General features: G+C 36.8%; 1 protein-coding gene across 1 annotated transcript in view; it reads right to left on the reverse strand.

Annotated features, from left to right (window-relative positions):
* Nucleotides 1-17,843, reverse strand: part of mapk1 (mitogen-activated protein kinase 1) — a 21,470-nt gene extending 3,627 nt beyond the window's left edge. The window contains exons 1-8 of the mRNA XM_043240297.1: nucleotides 17,410-17,843; nucleotides 6,646-6,828; nucleotides 5,657-5,846; nucleotides 4,782-4,898; nucleotides 4,446-4,560; nucleotides 1,711-1,842; nucleotides 1,408-1,517; nucleotides 469-597 (exon numbers count right to left, since the gene is read on the reverse strand). Of these exons, the coding sequence (XP_043096232.1) occupies nucleotides 481-597; nucleotides 1,408-1,517; nucleotides 1,711-1,842; nucleotides 4,446-4,560; nucleotides 4,782-4,898; nucleotides 5,657-5,846; nucleotides 6,646-6,828; nucleotides 17,410-17,555 (1,110 nt within the window). The 5' untranslated portion in view covers nucleotides 17,556-17,843 and the 3' untranslated portion in view covers nucleotides 469-480. The remainder of the gene's footprint in view (nucleotides 1-468; nucleotides 598-1,407; nucleotides 1,518-1,710; nucleotides 1,843-4,445; nucleotides 4,561-4,781; nucleotides 4,899-5,656; nucleotides 5,847-6,645; nucleotides 6,829-17,409) is intronic.
* Nucleotides 17,844-19,408: the final 1,565 nt, after the last annotated feature.

A 19,408-nucleotide genomic window follows, 5' to 3' on the forward strand; every position in this document is an offset into this window, starting at 1 on the left:
TTGTAATCCAGGAAGTGTAAAAGGAACAACCACGGAACAGCTGCTCCCACCAGAGAATCGTCCGGATTACACACAGGAAACACTGCATGTCTAAACACACTACTGATAAACCCATTCATTTTTTTGTCTTCATCACATTAACACTACAGTTTGGTGTTAATAAAAGTAAACGCTTTCATTCCAAATTGATGCATTAAACCGAGCAAAACGGACAGTAATAAATATTTCTTGAGCAGCAGATGACGTCGAATAATTTCTGAAGAATCATGTGACGCTCGAGACCGGAGAGCTGTGAAACTATGATTCATTTTAAGAAACGAGCAGAATGGAAATTCTTCTGCGAGTGCTCGAAATGACTGGATTCTTTGTAACTTGTTAGCGGTTACATGGAAAACTTTTTTTTTATACCTACGTGATTGATTTAGTTGTTTATTTGATGCATGCACCTGACTTCAGTCTGCAGTTTACCTGTGTGAGAGGCTATGGTCTGTAGCCTGGCTGGAAACGTGCGGTTTCTTCAAAGATCAGCTCTTTCAAAGTCTCTTTGGGCAAGTCGTCCAGCTCCATATCAAACTTAAACGGAGCCTCTGCAACAGGCTATAAAAGGACAAACAAAGCACAGATACCTGTGAGATAAAATGCTTTACCCACATTTGCTTATACCTATACAATATTTATGGTACTACAACCATTTATCAGTGTTTGCAGATGAAGTCCTACATTTATCAAGTATAGCTGTCAGTGTTGCCTTTTGTGCAACAGGACAAGTAGTGCTAAACTCCACGCAATTTGTAATTTTTCTATAAAAACAATGCAGTCATGGTTGCAATAAATATCATCAAAATTGCTGTTGTGAAAAAAGGCAAAAAAAGGGGAAAATGTGCTACTCGGACAAGGCATGGTAGCATTAGAAATCTCACAGTCACATGCTAAAACTAATTATTCTATTTTACAGACAGTCAAAGGTCATTGTGGCCATGTGGCTATTAAAGTGCACTTCATAGTGCTCATGTTTGAAACGCTCTCAACCTTTGACCGCCATAAACTCCAAGATACGCAACGGCGGAGAGTATGATAAAGCTAGTGTTCTTGACGGAATATTTAAATTTGACTTTACTTAAATATTTAACTACGATAGTTAAGTATGTAAATGTACAGAATTATTACTGATGTTTGTCTTGTCGCTCTTATTGTATAAAAAATATATTAATTACATTAATTTGCAAGCAAGTAAATTGAAACATAACTTTATTAGCAAAAACAACAACAATAATAATAGCAATATAGGTCTCGTTGCTCTTGTTGTCTAATAGTGCATTGCTATTTTTCCCTAATAAGATTTATTAAGACTATTATCAACAGTAATCCTTACTAAATTTAAAAAAGAAAAAGTAGCAGTGAACGGACCTCATCTGTGGGGTCATAGTACTGTTCCAGGTAAGGGTGAGCCAGCGCCTCCTCCACCTCAATCCTCTTATGAGGGTTAAAGGTCAACATCTTATCCAACAGGTCCAGCGCTACAAGAAAACAGAAACAAATATCAAAGCAGTTCATTAAAAACAAACCTCTGGTGGATGCTGCGCTTTTTAAATGGACCCAAGTAGAGTTCCACTAAGCTTTTAATTGTTAGAACCAGAACATTTGTCACAATGTGAGCGTTTACGGTGACTGGTTCGAGGATATTTACGAGGACTATGTTCTTACTCTGACCTTTAGGGTCGGCGTTAGGAAACAGGCGGTTCCAGGGCACTTTGCAGCGGAGAGGAAGTGACAGCAGGTAATTTCTGGCCTTGATGTTGATAATGCAGTTGAGGTCCTCCTGAGAGGGGGAGCCCAAAATACCTACAGCACAGCGAACAGAGACAAATAAAAAGAATCAGATGCTACATTATGAAAATATAGACTAGGAGAACAAAACAAAAAGGAAAAGCAAGTGTGCTTCATTTTATTGCATCATTATTTCCTTTTTGATCTATAAAGTAGTCACATACGTTCACTTTATTTGCTCAAAATACAATGCATTACATAATATGTTCACACTTTAAGTTCAATTCTCGCTGTTAACAAACCATTAACTAATTTTTGCCTTAAAGTACTAATTTGCTGCTTATCAATTTAAGTTAAGATAGTTAAGTTAAGTTGTTATGGGATGTATAATACGGTCATGTAAAATATGTGCTTTATAAGCATTAATACACAGACAATAAATGAATAATAGGAGAGAAGGGGTCCCTATACTAAAGTATTACCAAATATATTCATATGTTTTAAAATGTAATTTATTCCTTTAATGCAGAGCTGAATTATCAGCATCATTACTCCAGTCTTCAGTGTCACATGACTCCTCAGAAATCATTCTGATATGATGATTAGCTGCGCTGAAAACATTTCTCATGATCAATGTTGACGACAATTGTGCCGCTCAATATTTGTATTGAAAGTTTATATTTAGCCATTTTAGATGAAGTCTTCAAATTTGCTCAAACTTCTCAACTTTTTAGTTTTACGCTCATGTTTACATTATCTGCATTCCAGTATTTATCTGCAGCGATAAACGCTAGTCTGAAGCAGAGCAGGAAAAACAGTTTAATTTAACATTACAAAACAATTGGCACATTTGTAGAATTATGGCACTTTTTTGGGGGTTCTGTGGGCACTGAATTGAATAAATGCTCGTTGAGAAAATGACAGAGATGGTACAATAATAAACCAGTGCACCAGGCTAACGACGTGCCGACGCAATCTAAATGAGGAAATAAGTAGCGTTATCAACAAGGAAACATCTGCTCGCACGGGCCAGATGGGTTCAGAGACACACATGCTAATGGAAGAAAGTGTTACTACAGAGATTGTGTCTTTAGGAGCCATCGCTACGGGTTTTGGTGGGAAAACGCACACCTTTAAGCGCACGCAGCAGCTTGGATAACGTTATCAGCTCGTTGCAGGGTTAAAATCAACAGCATCTCTGACAGGAAACACTGAGTTTTTAACTGATGCAACAGACGGAGAAAGGGAAAATAAAGAGAAGGGAAGCGGCGACTGATGCGCTTCAGCTTGCAAGGGAAACGATGAATAAGCCTTTTTGGCGATAACCATCGAGCTCTTATCTTAGTCTTACTATGCAAAACTGACCACAATATATCATGTTTCAGTACAAAGATGGATGGCCTATGCGGAGCTTTTGAAGAGCGTTTAATGTACATCAATTATTCAGCTGACTGAGTAAGCACGTTTTTCATTACAGATGGACAGCTTCAGAAAAACTACAAAAAAAAAATCTTTATAAAGAAGCTTGATGCCAGTGTAGACGATCTGGGGTTTAGTCTTCCCGAATGTCCCATGTCATTGAACTTTATGTTGATTGCTGATGTTGAGGTGAACACTTGTAAGATACCAATGAATTAACGCAACCATTCCTTAATTGTCGTTTAAAAAAAGATACTGACTTGAGAAAGGAAATTATTTTCCTGAGATTTCCTTTTAAAATGCAGTGAGTTTATGATTAAAACCTGAACAAATATCTGCCAATGGACTCAACTCACATTATTTTGTTTATGTCCTCAGATTTCACGTCTTCATTTTGCATCTCAAATAAGTGTATCTTGATTGAAGGATCTTTAGATATTTGTTTTAGAAAACAAGACAATGACGGAGGATGATATTAATTTTCTGCAGGGCATGCAACATGAAGGGTGAATTACGACTTTTTAAAGACACACAGAAACCTTGCTTTGGCTTCTTTAAATTTTTTTTTTTTTTTGGGGGATTTGAGGAAAAATGCAATAGTGACTTTTAAAAGCAGCACCAGGTTTATAGGGATGCAAAGTAATAATTTATATATCAACATGACTTTATTATTTTAATAATTTATTACATTACATTATTACTTAATAAATGTATAAGCAACAAGCTTATTACTAAAAAAAAAAAAATTCTTAATTTTCAAAAATGAAGCCATAAAGCTTTTATTTTGCTGAAAATAAGAGGAAGCTCAACAAAGTATCTCCTTTGTTAGCAACCGTTTAATAGATGCTCCACAATACAAATCTAGTTAAATGCATCGACATATGAAGTGTGTATGGAGCAGTGGTTACGTGAACTGAGCTGCTCAGTCGCAACCTTCTGTCAGTTACTTGGTTTTTTTTGGTTTGTTTTTTTTTTTGGGGACTAGCTATTCCAATCTGTTAGTATTCGGGTTTATCTCAATCATCTAAATTCACCTCTGGGTGCGAGTCTTTTTTCATACGAATCACTGCGCTTTTTTACCTGAGCTGTAAATGTCATATGACTAATAAAGCTACACTGACAGGAAATGACATCATTACAAGGACGTCTGGCTGTTCTACACCACAAGAACATAAACCCAAGCCCTTCACTATTGGCTGTAAGCCGTTACGTCAAAAGCTGCAGACAGGCAAATATATAAAGTTCACCGGGTTGTTTACCTAAGATGTGGTTAAGCTGGTCCAGATAGTGTTTCCCAGGGAAGATGGGTCTATTCGAAAGCATCTCAGCCAGAATGCAACCGACCGACCATATATCAATGGACTTAGTGTAACCCTGTGAGAGAGAGGCGTATACATGACATGACATACTGATACAGCGATCAACATTTACAAATGTTTTTATCATGTCTTTAGCCAAACAATGGCTAATACCAGACTTCTGACTGAAGGTGGCATAGAAAAACTAAAATCACACAGAGACCGTAAGGAAATAACTTGAGGATTAGACTTAATTAATGAATGATCAAGCCAACAAGATCAAGACTGACTCCTCACCTTAGAATTGAGCATAATCTCTGGTGCACGGTACCAACGTGTGGCTACATATTCTGTCAGGAAGCCGGTGTGGTCGTGGTCTGGATCGGCCACCCGGGCGAGCCCAAAATCACAGATCTGTGGGAAGAAAAAAAAACAGAAATTTGTAATTTAAGTATCCAGCAGTGCCCAAGATGAGCCTGCCATTACTGTTTTGATAAAATATGGTTCAAAGTTAAAAGATGATGGTTATATATAAAAAAAAAAAAAAAAAAAAAAGTTTCAAAACAATGTGAAAAATGTGAAGACATGAATTATACATTTATAAACTATGTTATAAAGCCACAAAGTAAAAATGCAAGTATTTTATTAAATACCTAATGCTTACACAAGTACATATTAATTTAGTATTATTTTGATTTAAACATTTATGCACATCATAAACTTTTTTATATAATAGTTAAACTAATCTAAAATGATTTACATTACTTGAAATAAATGTTAACAAATATTTAAAAAAAATTAATGTGTATAATTTCCCCCCCCCTAATTTTTAGATTAATTTGATACACTAAAATGAACTATACAGGTTATCTATGCTCTTAGTATCTAATTTAAGAAACTGTTTATTTTTTAGAAAAATAGATTTTTAATTAAATTGTACAGACATTTAAAAACAACAAAAGCAAACCAATATTAGGAAATTATCGCACTTATTTTTTTGTGCTACATTTGTCTGACTAGCCAAACTGATGGTTTTGTAAAATGGAATAAGACTAAAATACATGGAAGGGATTTGTTTTAAAAGCGACAGCTGCAAAAAACATTGTTTTTCATTTCCATTTGATGACACAGAAAGACACACTTCAAAATGGCATGGCCTAGGGGTGCTTCACCTTGAGGTCACAAGTAGTGTTGAGCAACAGGTTAGACGGCTTCAGGTCTCTGTGGAGAACATTTGCCGAGTGGATGTACTTTAGGCCACGCAAGATCTGGTACAGGAAGTAACAGATGTGGTCATTGCTCAAGTGCTGCGTCTTCAACAGCTTGTACAAGTCTGTCTCCATCAGATCCTGTACAATGTAGCTACAGTTCACCACGGTCAAGGTCAAACACGAAGCATGGGATTAAAAAAAACCAGAAATCGTGCAAGAACTGACAAAAGCTTGCCGAATTTCTTGCTGCCTTCAAACAATTAGAATGTGCAGCCATACATTTATTTAGCAAGCATGCATCAAAACCGCCCAATAATGTATATTTATAATTTTATATAAAAAATGTTCTGTGTTAACTTCAGCAGAACAAAAACTAAGGCCCTTTTAAGATCTAGCGTTTCTATTCCCTTTGACCGCAGCTCTGGCATGGCGCTAAACACATTAGAGCAACACAGCGATTAGATCATACAAAACTACTCTCACTATCCACACGCCTACCGACTATTGATTTCGCTCCTAAAATTAACTCTTTACTAGAGCTTTTTGCATTGTCTCAGCCTACACGGTTGGAAAAGCGCACTGTTTGTGCCAGAGTACGCATTTTCAGCCTAAACATGAATATTTAGAAAGTGGAACTGAAAAAATTGAATGAATTTGAATTTAAAAACGACTTAATATTCGGTTCGTCTTCTTTTTTGCTTTAATGACGGCAGGACACCATCTCACACGCACAAAACCTGACCATGTTCTCCAGCATGAAAAAAAAACCCTTCAGCTTCAATGGAAGAAGAACATAGCACTGTCTGTACGAAGGAGCCACATGATCAATCTCTCCTGACGTACCTAAAACATAGCAAAGAATCACAAATAGGTCTCGAAGTCTTAACTTTCCTTCGTTTTAAAATCCTGCATTTCTTTACAGGCTAGAACACGCTTAAAAAAAAGGATACACATCTTTCATCTGGTCGATGGTGGGGGCTCGGATGATGTCGTTGATGCCGATGATGTTCTCGTGCTTGAAGCGGAGCAGGATTTTTATCTCGCGGAGCGTGCGCTGACAGTATGTCTGGTGCTCAAACGGACTGATTTTCTTTATCGCCACACGCACTTTATTATCACGATCATACGCCGAGCTGAAACAAAGAAGCAAAAACAAATATTTCTGGGTTACAAAACACCATCGTATAGCTTTGTCATTATTTTTGTTATTCAAAAAGATTCATTAATTATTTAAAAAAAAAACTATATCAAATGTATACCAAGTGAAATAAGAAGTTTAACACAACGTGAACGGAGATGGGCCTGTCAATAACGGCCACTTTTCTTTAGAAAAGGTCAAAGACTGCATACAAGTGTACAGCATTTTTTTTTTCACCTTTCTTTTGGTGGGTTGGGGTGCTCAGTTTATATTTTTCTGGGCTGCTTTTTCATGGTTAATTAATCAGGCTTTTTGATGGATAAAATGTAATTTATTATTTGAAAGCAAAAATGTAATTTAATGTACTCTTACAATAGCCCTATGGGTTTTTCCTCTCAAAAATTCTTTGTTGTGTATTTACAATTAATTAATAGAAATTATAGCAATGAAATTATCTCTTGAAAAGAAAATTTTTATAAAGTCTATCCCAACGACTTCAAGTTAAACCAAACCTTTATTTCAATGGGTTGCCATGAATAACTTTATTTCTGAGTGTACCCGATGAGGATAATAAAACAAGAGGAAATCAATAACTTTTGTAGCTTTAACTATTTTATCTATATTGATTTAAGAATTTAGTGTATGAAATTGTAATTTTTTTCTTAACTTTAAGGTAGGGCAAAATATTATCATATACATACACGTATGTTGTTTCTCCATGAATTTAAGGATTAAATGTGAAATCATTGCAATATAAACACTTTAATGTTAGGTGAGATTAAGCAGTTTGTTTGTTTTAAATTGACCGACAGCACTAGTTTACATGTAATGATATGTATGTATAAATGTGGAAAAAGGGTGGTGGTGAAAATTATGCTGGAAAGACAAAGACTAAAAATAAGCAAAAAAAAAAAAAAAAAAAATTTGTTGACTCAGATTTAAACATTTAAGAAATAGCGAAAACAAAAGCATCATTTTAAAAAGGCTGACAAGTCCAAAATAAAGTGAAGTTAATTGCAATTGAACAAACACAGAGATAGTCTCTTTATCATAACAAAAAAAGCAATATCAAATATTAATATTTTAAGTATTTTAGAGGCTGTAAAAATAAATGATTAAAATCATTTGTTAGAAAGTTTTAAAGTGACCTTCATATATATATAAGGATATAGACATGTGTATGTGCACATACATATACATTATTGTGTATGTGTATTATTTTTTGTGTGTTTTTTTTTTTAAATAAATCAATCACTTCAAACCTTTTGCTCAGACGTTATTAAAGCTCATCTGTGCAACTCTTTCCTCACACACAAGGTTCATGAATGCAAAGAACTTGACAGATACGATCTCATCTGACCGTAACCATGAGCTGAACTCTCTGCACTGCTGACACGCCGTTAATGCCAAATCTGTGTCAGGTGCACCAATAATGCAGCATCTGCACCATTTTCTCTTGCGCAGCAGAAACGCGCTCAAACAGGTCACAATTTATGACAAGCTTTTTCTGTTGATGACAACTCTCGACTCGTCCAATTTGACAAGTGCAAAGTTCACGGATCAAGCATCTGGCTGGAACCTTGCACAAAACGCTCTAAAAGGGCAGAAAGTGTAGAAATTACGCAGAGGTGAAGAAAGACCGTGAAAGCGAGAGGAGCAGAGATGGAGGGACGCAGCAAAACAACAGGGAAAAAGGGAAAATGAGAGAGACGTGGTTTCCACGGAGACGGACAGGCGAGACTTTGCGGTTAGGAGTTATGCAACAGGCTGTTGCCATGGTAATGTGAAGGAGGGGGGCGGAGACAGGCTGAACGTTGGTAGTGAATTTACACAATACTCTGACAATGGCAGATACCCTCAGTGCGAAAGAGGGAGGAAAAAGACGCTCCAATGGCATACCGTCATGTCACCAAATAATAAAGATGTCTATAAATAAAGCTGGGTCTGAGTGGAAACTGAAGGGAATGAATGCTGCATGTGAACATCCTGAAGGCTGAAAATCAGCACAGTAACGAGCACGGATATAAAACACCAAAAAAAACCGACATACTTTAGTGTTGCGTGTGTGTAAACCCTCAGCGTGGCATCTGCAAAGTACAGCTGAAGGTCTGTGTGAAATGCAATCAGATAATAGGGAGAGCAAAAAAAACAAAAACAAAAAAAACTCAAACAAGGCTTCAGCACGGACACCTAAACTTATGAAGTTCATGATTTGGGTAAAGCTCATGAATCCTGGGTTCAAAAATTGTGATTAAAAAAACAAAAATACATTTTTGGCCTTGTGACTATTACCTTAGCACCTTTCCCCTTCCCCACACTGAAGTATGGGCAAGATTATTTGCATTACACTAATAAGAAATGGGTCAGAACATGGCTAAAAAGAAGAAATCATAACTATTATGTATAATTTAAAGTAAAAATTTTTTATGAGTAATGAGATTTTTTACATTAATTTTTGATGTTAATTATCTGTTCAATTTGTATCTGTTTAAACTTAATAAAAACGATATGTAGACCATTAAAATAATTGACATCATGGTAATTTAATGCATATTATGCACATTTCTTCATCCCAATTTCTCTAACAATTCAAATTTCTCTTTTCATAACAGGCCTGGAATTTTCTGGACCGTTGTTTTTATTCAAATCATCAGGCAAATAACAAACTGCATAAAATGCTTCATAACACAGTCACGTTACAGTAATGAGGAGATAACTTCTGCATCTGCACCATTTTCTCATCATGGTCATCAGGCAGTACAACCTTGTCATGCTACAGTAGTCTAATAATTAACGTACTTAAATTGTCATAATAGCATTGCAACGCAAAAAGAAAATCAAAAGACACATTTTTTCATTTGACTTTGGGGTGAATCATAACCATGGCATGTTCTTGGTTTTGTAAGATTCGAGATTTAGATGCGTTATGCAATATGGCATTATATATGTGTTTGACATGTCTATTTGTGTATTCGCAAGATCCTTTTAGCAAGCTTCTCATGCTTAAAGAAACAGATGCTTCTACGGGTGAAGACTCGTGAAAATGGGACGGGGACGCCACAAGGTTGGATAATACTTTTCTTTCTGTTCCTAACCCAAAACGCCCGCACATTTACAGCTGTGCCAGTAAGAAGCTTTCCACATTCTTAAGACCATTAGCTAGTTTGAAGTGGACCGCGCAGGCCTTACTTCACAAAACTAGCTGTTTAGAAACGTGAGGGGTGCAGAAGTCATCAACATAACACTGGGGTTGCCAAAAGTGTTAATAAGCCAGTGCTAAGGAGTTATGAATAACAACAAACTAACTACCGTGAACTGCAACAACCGTAAAACAGTTTTTCCACCTTCATACGGGCATGTTCTTGATGTTCCTTGCAAAAACTACCAACCATTCAAATAAATATAATCAACCACTCTAGCTTTCCTTTTCTCCCTCTGTTGCTGCTCCTTCTGACACTCCTCCCAGTCAGACTGGTTCGCGTGACGGCGGATTGACGTCCTTGGCAGAAGGGTTGCTATGGAGACTGGCACCGTGGCAGAGTTTGGCATGGAGGCACGGCCCAGGCAGTATAGCCACACACAGTCTGCGCTCAAACAAAGTGTGTGTGTGTGTGTGTGTGTGTGTGTGTGTGTGTGTGTGTGTGTGTGTGTGTGTGTGTAAGTGCAGGCATGTGTGGGCGTGTACATGTATTGACTAATATATTTGCATGTGCATTTGTGCACACATAATATCTAGAGGGTGCATAAAAGAAAATGTAATAATCGGACTAGGTCCTTCAAATCAGGCTAGGCTTCAGGATATCCTACAATGCTTCAAAATGCCTTGTATTAACATGTTCTTTACTTAACCACAATAATATAAAACACTGGAGATCTCAGGAATTATTTTGCACATCTGAAAGGGGTACACAGATTGTACTATTTGTATTGATTTCATGGCTACAGAGGATAAATGCAATAAACTGATTTTATCATTTTTTACAAGCAAGCATAATCGTGTGGTATGATAGTAAATTTCCTATAGTTTTTGCAATAATCTTGTTGGCATGCCAACATGGCAGCGTTAATATAGTTAACTAAAACAAACAAAAGGTTTGCTAAATATTCTATAACCAAATAAATTTAAATATTTTATTTATTTCACATTTATATAACCTATTCTATTTTTTCCATAATGTTGTTGACTTAAAAAAAAAAAAAAAAAAAAGATATATATATATATATTTTTTTTTTTTTATTTTTAATGGAAAGAATTCATAACTTTTTTTTTGTTAGTTGCCAAGGCAATATTTCTCAATTTTATTCAGATTAACTGGACGCACTAAAACACCTAAAATGGCAATAAAACAAAAAAAGTGTTCCTGAAATCCACTATTATGTATGTTCATAACAAAAAAAACTCCCTATAAATTCTTAGCTATGAAAACCAGTAAAGTATAATTCGACCAGCACAATCAGACTTCATTTACTGAACTCAAGCTCAAGTGGAGAAACAGTCATTATCGTAATTATTAATGTAATTTGAACAATAATGAAGAGGTGCTATTTGTACGAGGGCACACAAGATCTCAATTTACTCCAGCTATAGATACATGTATCTGAATGAGTGAGTCAACCTGTGAAAGCAAACAGCCGTAGAGAGATAAGCCTTTACACCAGACCCGTGTGACGCATTAAATGGTCACGCTACAGGAAACTCTTACCTTCAAACAATGTAGGAAAATTAGTATAATTATCTAATAAGCAGAAGAAGTGGGCTTATATTACTAAAAGCATAATATAACTATCAGTAACATTTTGGAACAGTATAAAGGTTCAATTATGCATGTTCAACATTTACGGATTTAAAATTGTGGCATTAGCACTTAAAACGGATATATCAGTGAATAATCTGGACATCTGAATGGGCCACTTTGCACCTTGTTTTTACAATTCATATTAGGTTTAATGGTGAACACAAACCGATTAAACAGAACCCACTGCATGCACTCGTCTGAGAAAGCAGCATAAACATATCTATAGACTTTTACTGTAATCAGTTAACCTAGCTAGTTGTTGTTTAAGGTACTCGCACTCAGGCCACCCAAGACGTAGAGGAGCTTTTCTTTCTTCATCAGAACAGAATCTGAAAGATTTAGTACGTCACTTGCTCAAAAACAGCTCCCCTGCAGTGAATGGGTGCCGTCAGAATGAGAGCGCAAACAGCTAATAAGAGCATTATAGTAAATCTACAAGTAATCCGCATGAAGTCAGTCCATCAATTAACATCTTTTTTAAAGTGAAAAGCTGTGCAATTAAAAAAAAACAAATCCATTATTAAGAGGATTTCACTCCAAACAATTATTTCCAATGGGAAACACAGAATCTTGTCTGAATCAGGAGAGAAATATGCAGTTCAAAACACTTCATTCAAGTCTTTTTCAGTGGAGGTATTGTTATTATTGACCAGAAGCAACGTTTAAAGTTAAAACGCCTCGCTGATGGATTTGGACTTTCTTAAAATATACAGCTTTTCACTTCTCTGAAGTGGTTCGGATTGCTTGTGGATTACCGTGATGTTTTTTTAGCCGTTTAAACCCTCATTCTGACGACATTTACCCAAATCTGTTCAGATGAAGAAACTAACGATGTATACAGTATTATTTGTTCATTGTTAGTTCGGGTTAGCTAATGCATGAACAAATGCCAACAAATGAGGCCATACTGTGAAGCGTTACCGTTTAATTAAAAGATGTAAAAGGAGCAAGCTAATTTTGGTAATCTAGAAAACTCCAAAAGAAAATATTCAAAGCTCTTATTCTACCACAAAATTCTAAATCAAGCAATTTCACTAATTAAATGAAAGCAGAAGCTGTCCAATTAGCAGATGGAAGCTTTTAAATGACAGCAGTTTGTAGAAAATGAATTTAAAGTCCAGACCAGAGCATTATGTTCCGTACCTAACAGAAGATAATGTTTGGAAATGAAAACAATGTTCAAAGTAGCTATTAAAAAAAAAAAAAAAGTTTCATGCACTTACTCACAAAAATATGAATGAAAGGGTTGATATAATTAGCAATAGCCCAGCAACGAGTTCCAGTGTTTCCCACAGATCTCTCCATGCTAAGTGATTTACTTAGAGACAAATTCACTTTTACTTCAGCATTAAGCAGCGAGAGTAACTTTATGGAGTTCGGAGGCAGGGTCATGCCCTCCAGAGTGAACACTAAGAGGAACTGTAACTGGTAGTGAGTTCTACAGCATTCCTCCTCATGGTTTAGAGACGCTGCCCACAGAGCCACTTCTGCAACAACACACCACATCAGTGTTGCGAAACTTGGGAGAATTAAAACGGCAACACATTGTAGTCAGAAGGATTAGAAGACAAATTTCAGAATCAGTGCTGCATGGACCAAGTTACATCCAAAACTAACTTAGACGACCAATTGTTCATAAATGTGACCCTGGTCTTAAGCCACTGGGATATATTTATAGCGATAGCCATTGTATGGGTCAAAATTATCATTTTTTTTTTTGTGCCAAAAATCAGATCATATAAAGGTCATTGTACTATGAAGTTATTTAGTAAATGTCCTTTTGAAATATTTTAAAAAGGTTTATATATTAAAACATATTTTTGATTAGTGATATGCTCTGCTAAAAACTTAATTTGAATTGTCTCTCTTTTTTTTTGCACCCTTAGATTCCAGGTTTTTAAATAAATCTCATATTTATTAAATCTCAATTTCAAAAAATGGTCACAAATATTATGAATCAACTGAACAACTAATAAATCCATACGATCAGGGGCAGATGAGATGAGCAGAAAAGCAATTACATTTTTACATCTGAATAGAACAAGGTACAACAAGGCACTATTATAATTTATATGGATTTCATAAATCATATAGGTATATTTTTTTGCAAAACAGACATTCGGCAAATCCTAAACTTGAGGCAAATACTAACTGCAATAACTAAGGAACTTTTACTAAAAATGTTTCGTAGATTTTTATACCACACAAAGTCCAAATAATGGTTAGTTTGTTATTATTATTATTATTATTATTATTATTATTATTATTATTATTATTATTATTATTATAGTTAACATGAGCTGAGAATATAAAATAGTACTTCTGGAGCATTTATTAATCTTATTTAATGTAACACTAACATTTACTAATACATGAATCAATACTTTTTTAATCAGAATTGTTTTATATTACCTTAACATTAAATTACAGAAAAAATAAAAATTTTTTGCATTTCTAATACAATGGCTGAGGGAGTGACAGCAAATTTGTCATCTTTATCTTTTATGAACACTCATTTTCTTCCCCTAATTTTTAAAGTCAGAGAAGCGCTTTTTAAGCACAGATTAAACAACGGTGCCATATGAGGGTTACTGAAAAACGTACCTATTATTATATAGGAATACACGGTCTGGCACAAGCAATAACGCTTGTGAAGCTTTGAGACGTGTAGTATTACATAATAAATATCACAGCATCTACAGGCTCCAGTGTGGACACTATTTAGGCATGCAAACATTATGCCAGTTTAAATTTCGTAACTGGAAGCCATATCCTCGTGTGCAAGTGTGACAACATGCGTTTAATATCCAGATTATATCTATCGTCTCGTTCATTTGTATCTAAAACACCAAAAGCTGTATTTAAGCCTCCAGAACACAGCTTAATTACACTTGCCATGCGAATCTACAGCAGACGTCACCTCCAGTAATTAGACACCGTTACACAATGGGAGCGAGCGCTTGTTACGGGAATCACCGCTTCAGTGCGGCAGAACAACAAAATGGACTGCAGCCTTTCGCCTCACTTTCTCCGTTCCTAAATCCACTTACCCGCCCCTTCCCTTCCATTTCCTGCCCTCTCTCTGCTCATTCACTCGCTCTCCGGTTTAAAACCGAAAACCCAGCCTGTTCCCAACCTCCCTCGGTAACACGGCTAAACTCCACATTCTCCAACTATTACATCACAGGGGGCCTCTCGGGCGAACGCCGGGCCAGTGGACGCTATTGGAAGAAACTGACCTGCTGTCGCAGTTACTGGAACGGTTTCGTGTTTACAAATACAGAAAACAGATCCCGGGTTATAGACGTCATCGGTTTAGAATATCTGTAGACGCTGTGAACGCGTGGACAACAGAAGTATTCTAGGATTCAAGGACATTGGCATCCGATTGTGATCAAACGGCCCCATTGTCTGTGACTTGCATTACTGGTTTCCGAAAACGGCCGCCAATGTTAACAGCGTGTCTTTCTTTTGCATAACACTGGACAGGATGAAGGCCACCCCGAAATTCTTCCTCGTGGACAGAGGGGTGTAACGCAGGATGCAAAATACATCAGAACATCCAGAGCTCCCAATCGGGAGCGCAACACTTCTAATCAGAAGCACCTCTAGAATCTTTCTACACTATAATACAGCAAAAATGGGATCAACGCCATCGAGAAACAGAACTAAAGGAGCTATTAGGTAAAATTCACCCTCGGTGGGATTCAGAGCGTGTTAGAGGATACTTGAGGAGCTGATGACATAAGCAGATCTTTGTAAGGATGTCAGCAAAAAAAAAAAAAAAAAAAAAAACAACATCATCTCAGATGACAGATTGAGAGATTTAACGCCATACCAGTATGAAAACTACTAAATTCATTTGATGCCAAGAATCACTTTTTAATATCCAAATGTAACTTTTTTCTGAATCTAAAGATAGTTCTCAAATACTGAGAAACAATGTAATAGATACAATAAATATATCACATGAATTATAGTTATTAGAATTTTGTTTTCATATATTTGATTGTAAATGACGTGTCAAAAGATTTTCAAACAATCATAAAAATTCTTTTGCATGGACGCATTGAATTGATTCTTTTGAATGTTCTAGTCATTGAAACATGCTGAAGAAAATGCATCACAGTTTCCACGAAAATATTAAGCAGCACAGCCGTTTTCAATATTGAATATGATAATGATGTTTCTTGAACAGCAAATCAGCATATTAAAATGATTTCTGAAGCATCATGCGACATTGAAAAATGGGGCAATGATGCTAAAAATTCAGCTTTGCGCCACAGGAATACATTTTATTTCAAAATATATTAAAACAGAAAATGATTCTTTTAAAATCACTTTTCAGGGTATTTTATTAAATATATTTGGACACGCATAAATGCATTTAGCACTACCATTAACACACATCCAAACATACACATACATAAATAAATATATCCAATTATTTGGACGGTAGTGCTATATTTTATTCATTTATTTATTAACGCACGCTTGTTTCCACTATCACAGTGTATGCTTGTTCTTCTCCGTTGATAATTATTAATCAAGATTCTTCTTTACTCCAACTCGTCTGCAAAGGCTGCACAAAGGACTGTTACAGCCTGTTCGGCACAACATGTTACAGGCCTACACGTCCATATGACAGTCAACCCAGGGTGGCTTGTTCTACTCTGTAGCTGTTGGAGTGGGTGTGAACCATTCATTCATCCGTGCGAGAGGAGCAAAACTAGGCCTGCCAGCGATGAGCTCATTCGTTTAGCCAACGGACTCCTCTCACCAGAACAGATGGGCCATCAGACTGCAAATTTGAGCCAGCAGTCTCTCAATTGTAACAAAGCTAGCTCGAAACTTCACCACAACAGTTCTCCTTTGTTACACAACTACAAAACCGTAAATCCATCTGTATAAAGATCTGATTTGCAAACCGGAGAACATTCGCCAAGTCGCGGGAAGCTGGCGAAATGCTTATATTCGGAAAATGATGCTCATCCGCTTTAGCACGTCGAACCAGCATTTAAAGTTAGGGCCGGAGGTCCAACTTGAGCACTATCGATTTCAACTGTTTTTCGTGGGCAGATCCAACGGCGAAGCGCATCCAAGTGCCTCTTGTTCCTACTAGTTTTGCACAACCTTGGGGAGCCCGCGCCCACGCCACCTAGGAGAGCCCTGCCACCTTGACATTCCTGGAAAAGCACTGCGCAAATTTCCCCATCTACACCTCTATTAAGTTTTGATCCATGCCTAACGTCTGGTCTTAGCTAAAACGGTTCAATATATTCGGATTCATACAGAACGGAGCTGCCTCCCAGATCACAAACAAAAGAAACATTTCTGCAAATCTGTACTAAAACACATCTAAAAACATTATTGGCTTTAACGTATTTACATCATTTCAATTTAACCGCAATACCATGGAGTTAATATAAAGGCCAATGCAACACAATATACTTGAGAGACTTGCAATACAAAATGATTAAACAGTGAATCACCAGCTTAAGTTTAGAAAGTGCTCCGATAGATGTCAGACTCTGTGTGGACTTGTCTCGATCTGTTAAAGCACATCTAAAACTAAGCTTTAAAAGTCCAGCATAAAAAAAAAAGAAAAGTGCATGCAACTGGTTTCCAGGAGAAGCAGCACGATAAAGAGAGAAGTGTGGGTCTGGTGCACTGCGCTGTGATTGAATGAACAAATCCAAGCAGGCGACAAAAGGAAACATAATTACAACGCTCAGAAAAAAACAAAGCGTAACGTGTTTAGAAGCGCAAAAGCGTCTTACCAAACCATGCCGTACGCGCCCTCTCCGATGTACGAGAGGTTGCTGTAGCGCGGCCCGACGTCGAAAGCCTGACCGCGGACCATCTCGGCACCGGATCCGGGGTTCGGGCCGCCGCCAGCAGGGGCAGATACCGCAGCTGTCGCCATTGCTGAGAAACCGAGCTGCCTTTACACGCACAACAAACGCGCTTTTCTTACCCAAAAGCAGCTTATGAAGCTCTGGAAAAGCTCTCGGGCTGAAGAAAACACCGCGGGAGGCAGGATAAGCGACGTGGTTAAACTAAACCGAAGTCTTCGCGTCGGAGCGAAAGGAAAGGAGCGGCTGGAGCGCTGTTGACTGGCACATATATATATATAGTGATAGTAATCTGCGCGCGGCGTGTTCTGTGGTGAGACTGACTGACTGCAGGCGGCAGCGAGAGAGAGCGAGAACCTTGCCGCAGGAAGTAACGGAGCGGGTCACGTGGGCAGGGAGCGCAGAGCGGTTGCCATAGAGATCGAAGTTACACTTCGTTTCCCCGGAGGTTTAAAGATGCTTTAATGGACGAAGTCAGACGAGGAGAACCTGTTGAGAAATCGGGGTTTTTGACGAGCAGGCCCTCAGATAATACCGTGAATATAATACCGCTTATTAGGAAATTATAAATAGATGTATCGTGTTCGGGAGACTGCTGGTAACAGTGCAAACAAACAGTTTAAACGAGCTCCACGGGTGACGGACAATTAGTTTTGTCATTTGCGATTTAGTGTGCATGGTAAAATTACACTGAACAAAATACATTGGACTCGTAGAATCCTAGTAAATTTAACAAATAATTATCGGCAAGTAATGTCGGCATGTTGTGAGATGTAAAGACTGAAATAGTACTTTCTTGAAAACATACCATACAAAAATTAATTTTTATAGTGTAGCAGAATTGGTGTCATCTGAATCAGTAGGTTGTTTTATATATATATATATATATATATATATATATATATATATATATATATATATATATATATATATATATATTAAAACACCAATATTAATATTAGAAGCTGGAAATATTGTTTTGCTGTGGTTTTTAACGATGGTTTGCCAGAAACTAGCAAACCAGGCTTTGTTTACCATCATCATCATCATCATCATCATCAGCATGTATCCAGCAAACATGTCAAGTCCTTTAGTAGCCTGCTTCACCATTATTTTGGGTTCTCAAACCTTACCAAAAAAAAAGCTGTTATGCGTATTAAATTGCATAAACGATTATGTAAAAACATAAAAAAAAAATTGTCACTGGGACCGATAAAGATGGCTAGTATGTACAAGTACTTTTAATATAACATTACGCTTTGCTTTAAAACACTATCATATACCGTTTAAGGGCAAATACTAAATTGTAAGATAGCTTTTGTAATCTTAATTTAATACAGTATCAAGGTATAAAGTATCTGCTTGAATTACGGACAATTTCATGATATAGGCATTGTGTTCACAAGCTATAGAAATGGGTCATTATAAGCAAATACATTTGTATATTCTTGGCCTGTAAGCGTTCAGTTTTGCTCCGCAGCCATTTTGTTGTAAGTGCACAATCATGTACAATCTTTTGCTATGTGCAGAATATATGCTTCGTGTGTGAAACGCGTCAGTAAAAAGTTGGACAATCTTATCATAGGAGAGCGTAAGTGTAAATGAAGTGCACAGTTGTGTGGTTTACCACAGAGGCAGCTAAAGAACACCGTCAGCTGCAGCAGCCATCAAAGCAGAAACAAATCCAGAACCCAAACTGATGTGAAAAGGGTTTTATTCACATTATATCAGATTAAAGCCCAATGCTTGTGTTGCATAAAAAAACTTTCTTAAAATACCACAGGACAGCAATCGCCTTCAGCTTTTATGTTTATCAGACACTGACATATAAACATTACAACATGCAAGAACGTTTAGGTAGAAGATTCACTGTAGCATTATACGCTCAGTGTGGAATTGGAATGATTTGATCCAGTATAGACTT

The sequence above is a fragment of the Puntigrus tetrazona genome, chromosome 5, assembly GCF_018831695.1.
Source record: "Puntigrus tetrazona isolate hp1 chromosome 5, ASM1883169v1, whole genome shotgun sequence".
In the NCBI taxonomy this organism is placed as follows: Eukaryota; Metazoa; Chordata; class Actinopteri; order Cypriniformes; family Cyprinidae; genus Puntigrus; species Puntigrus tetrazona.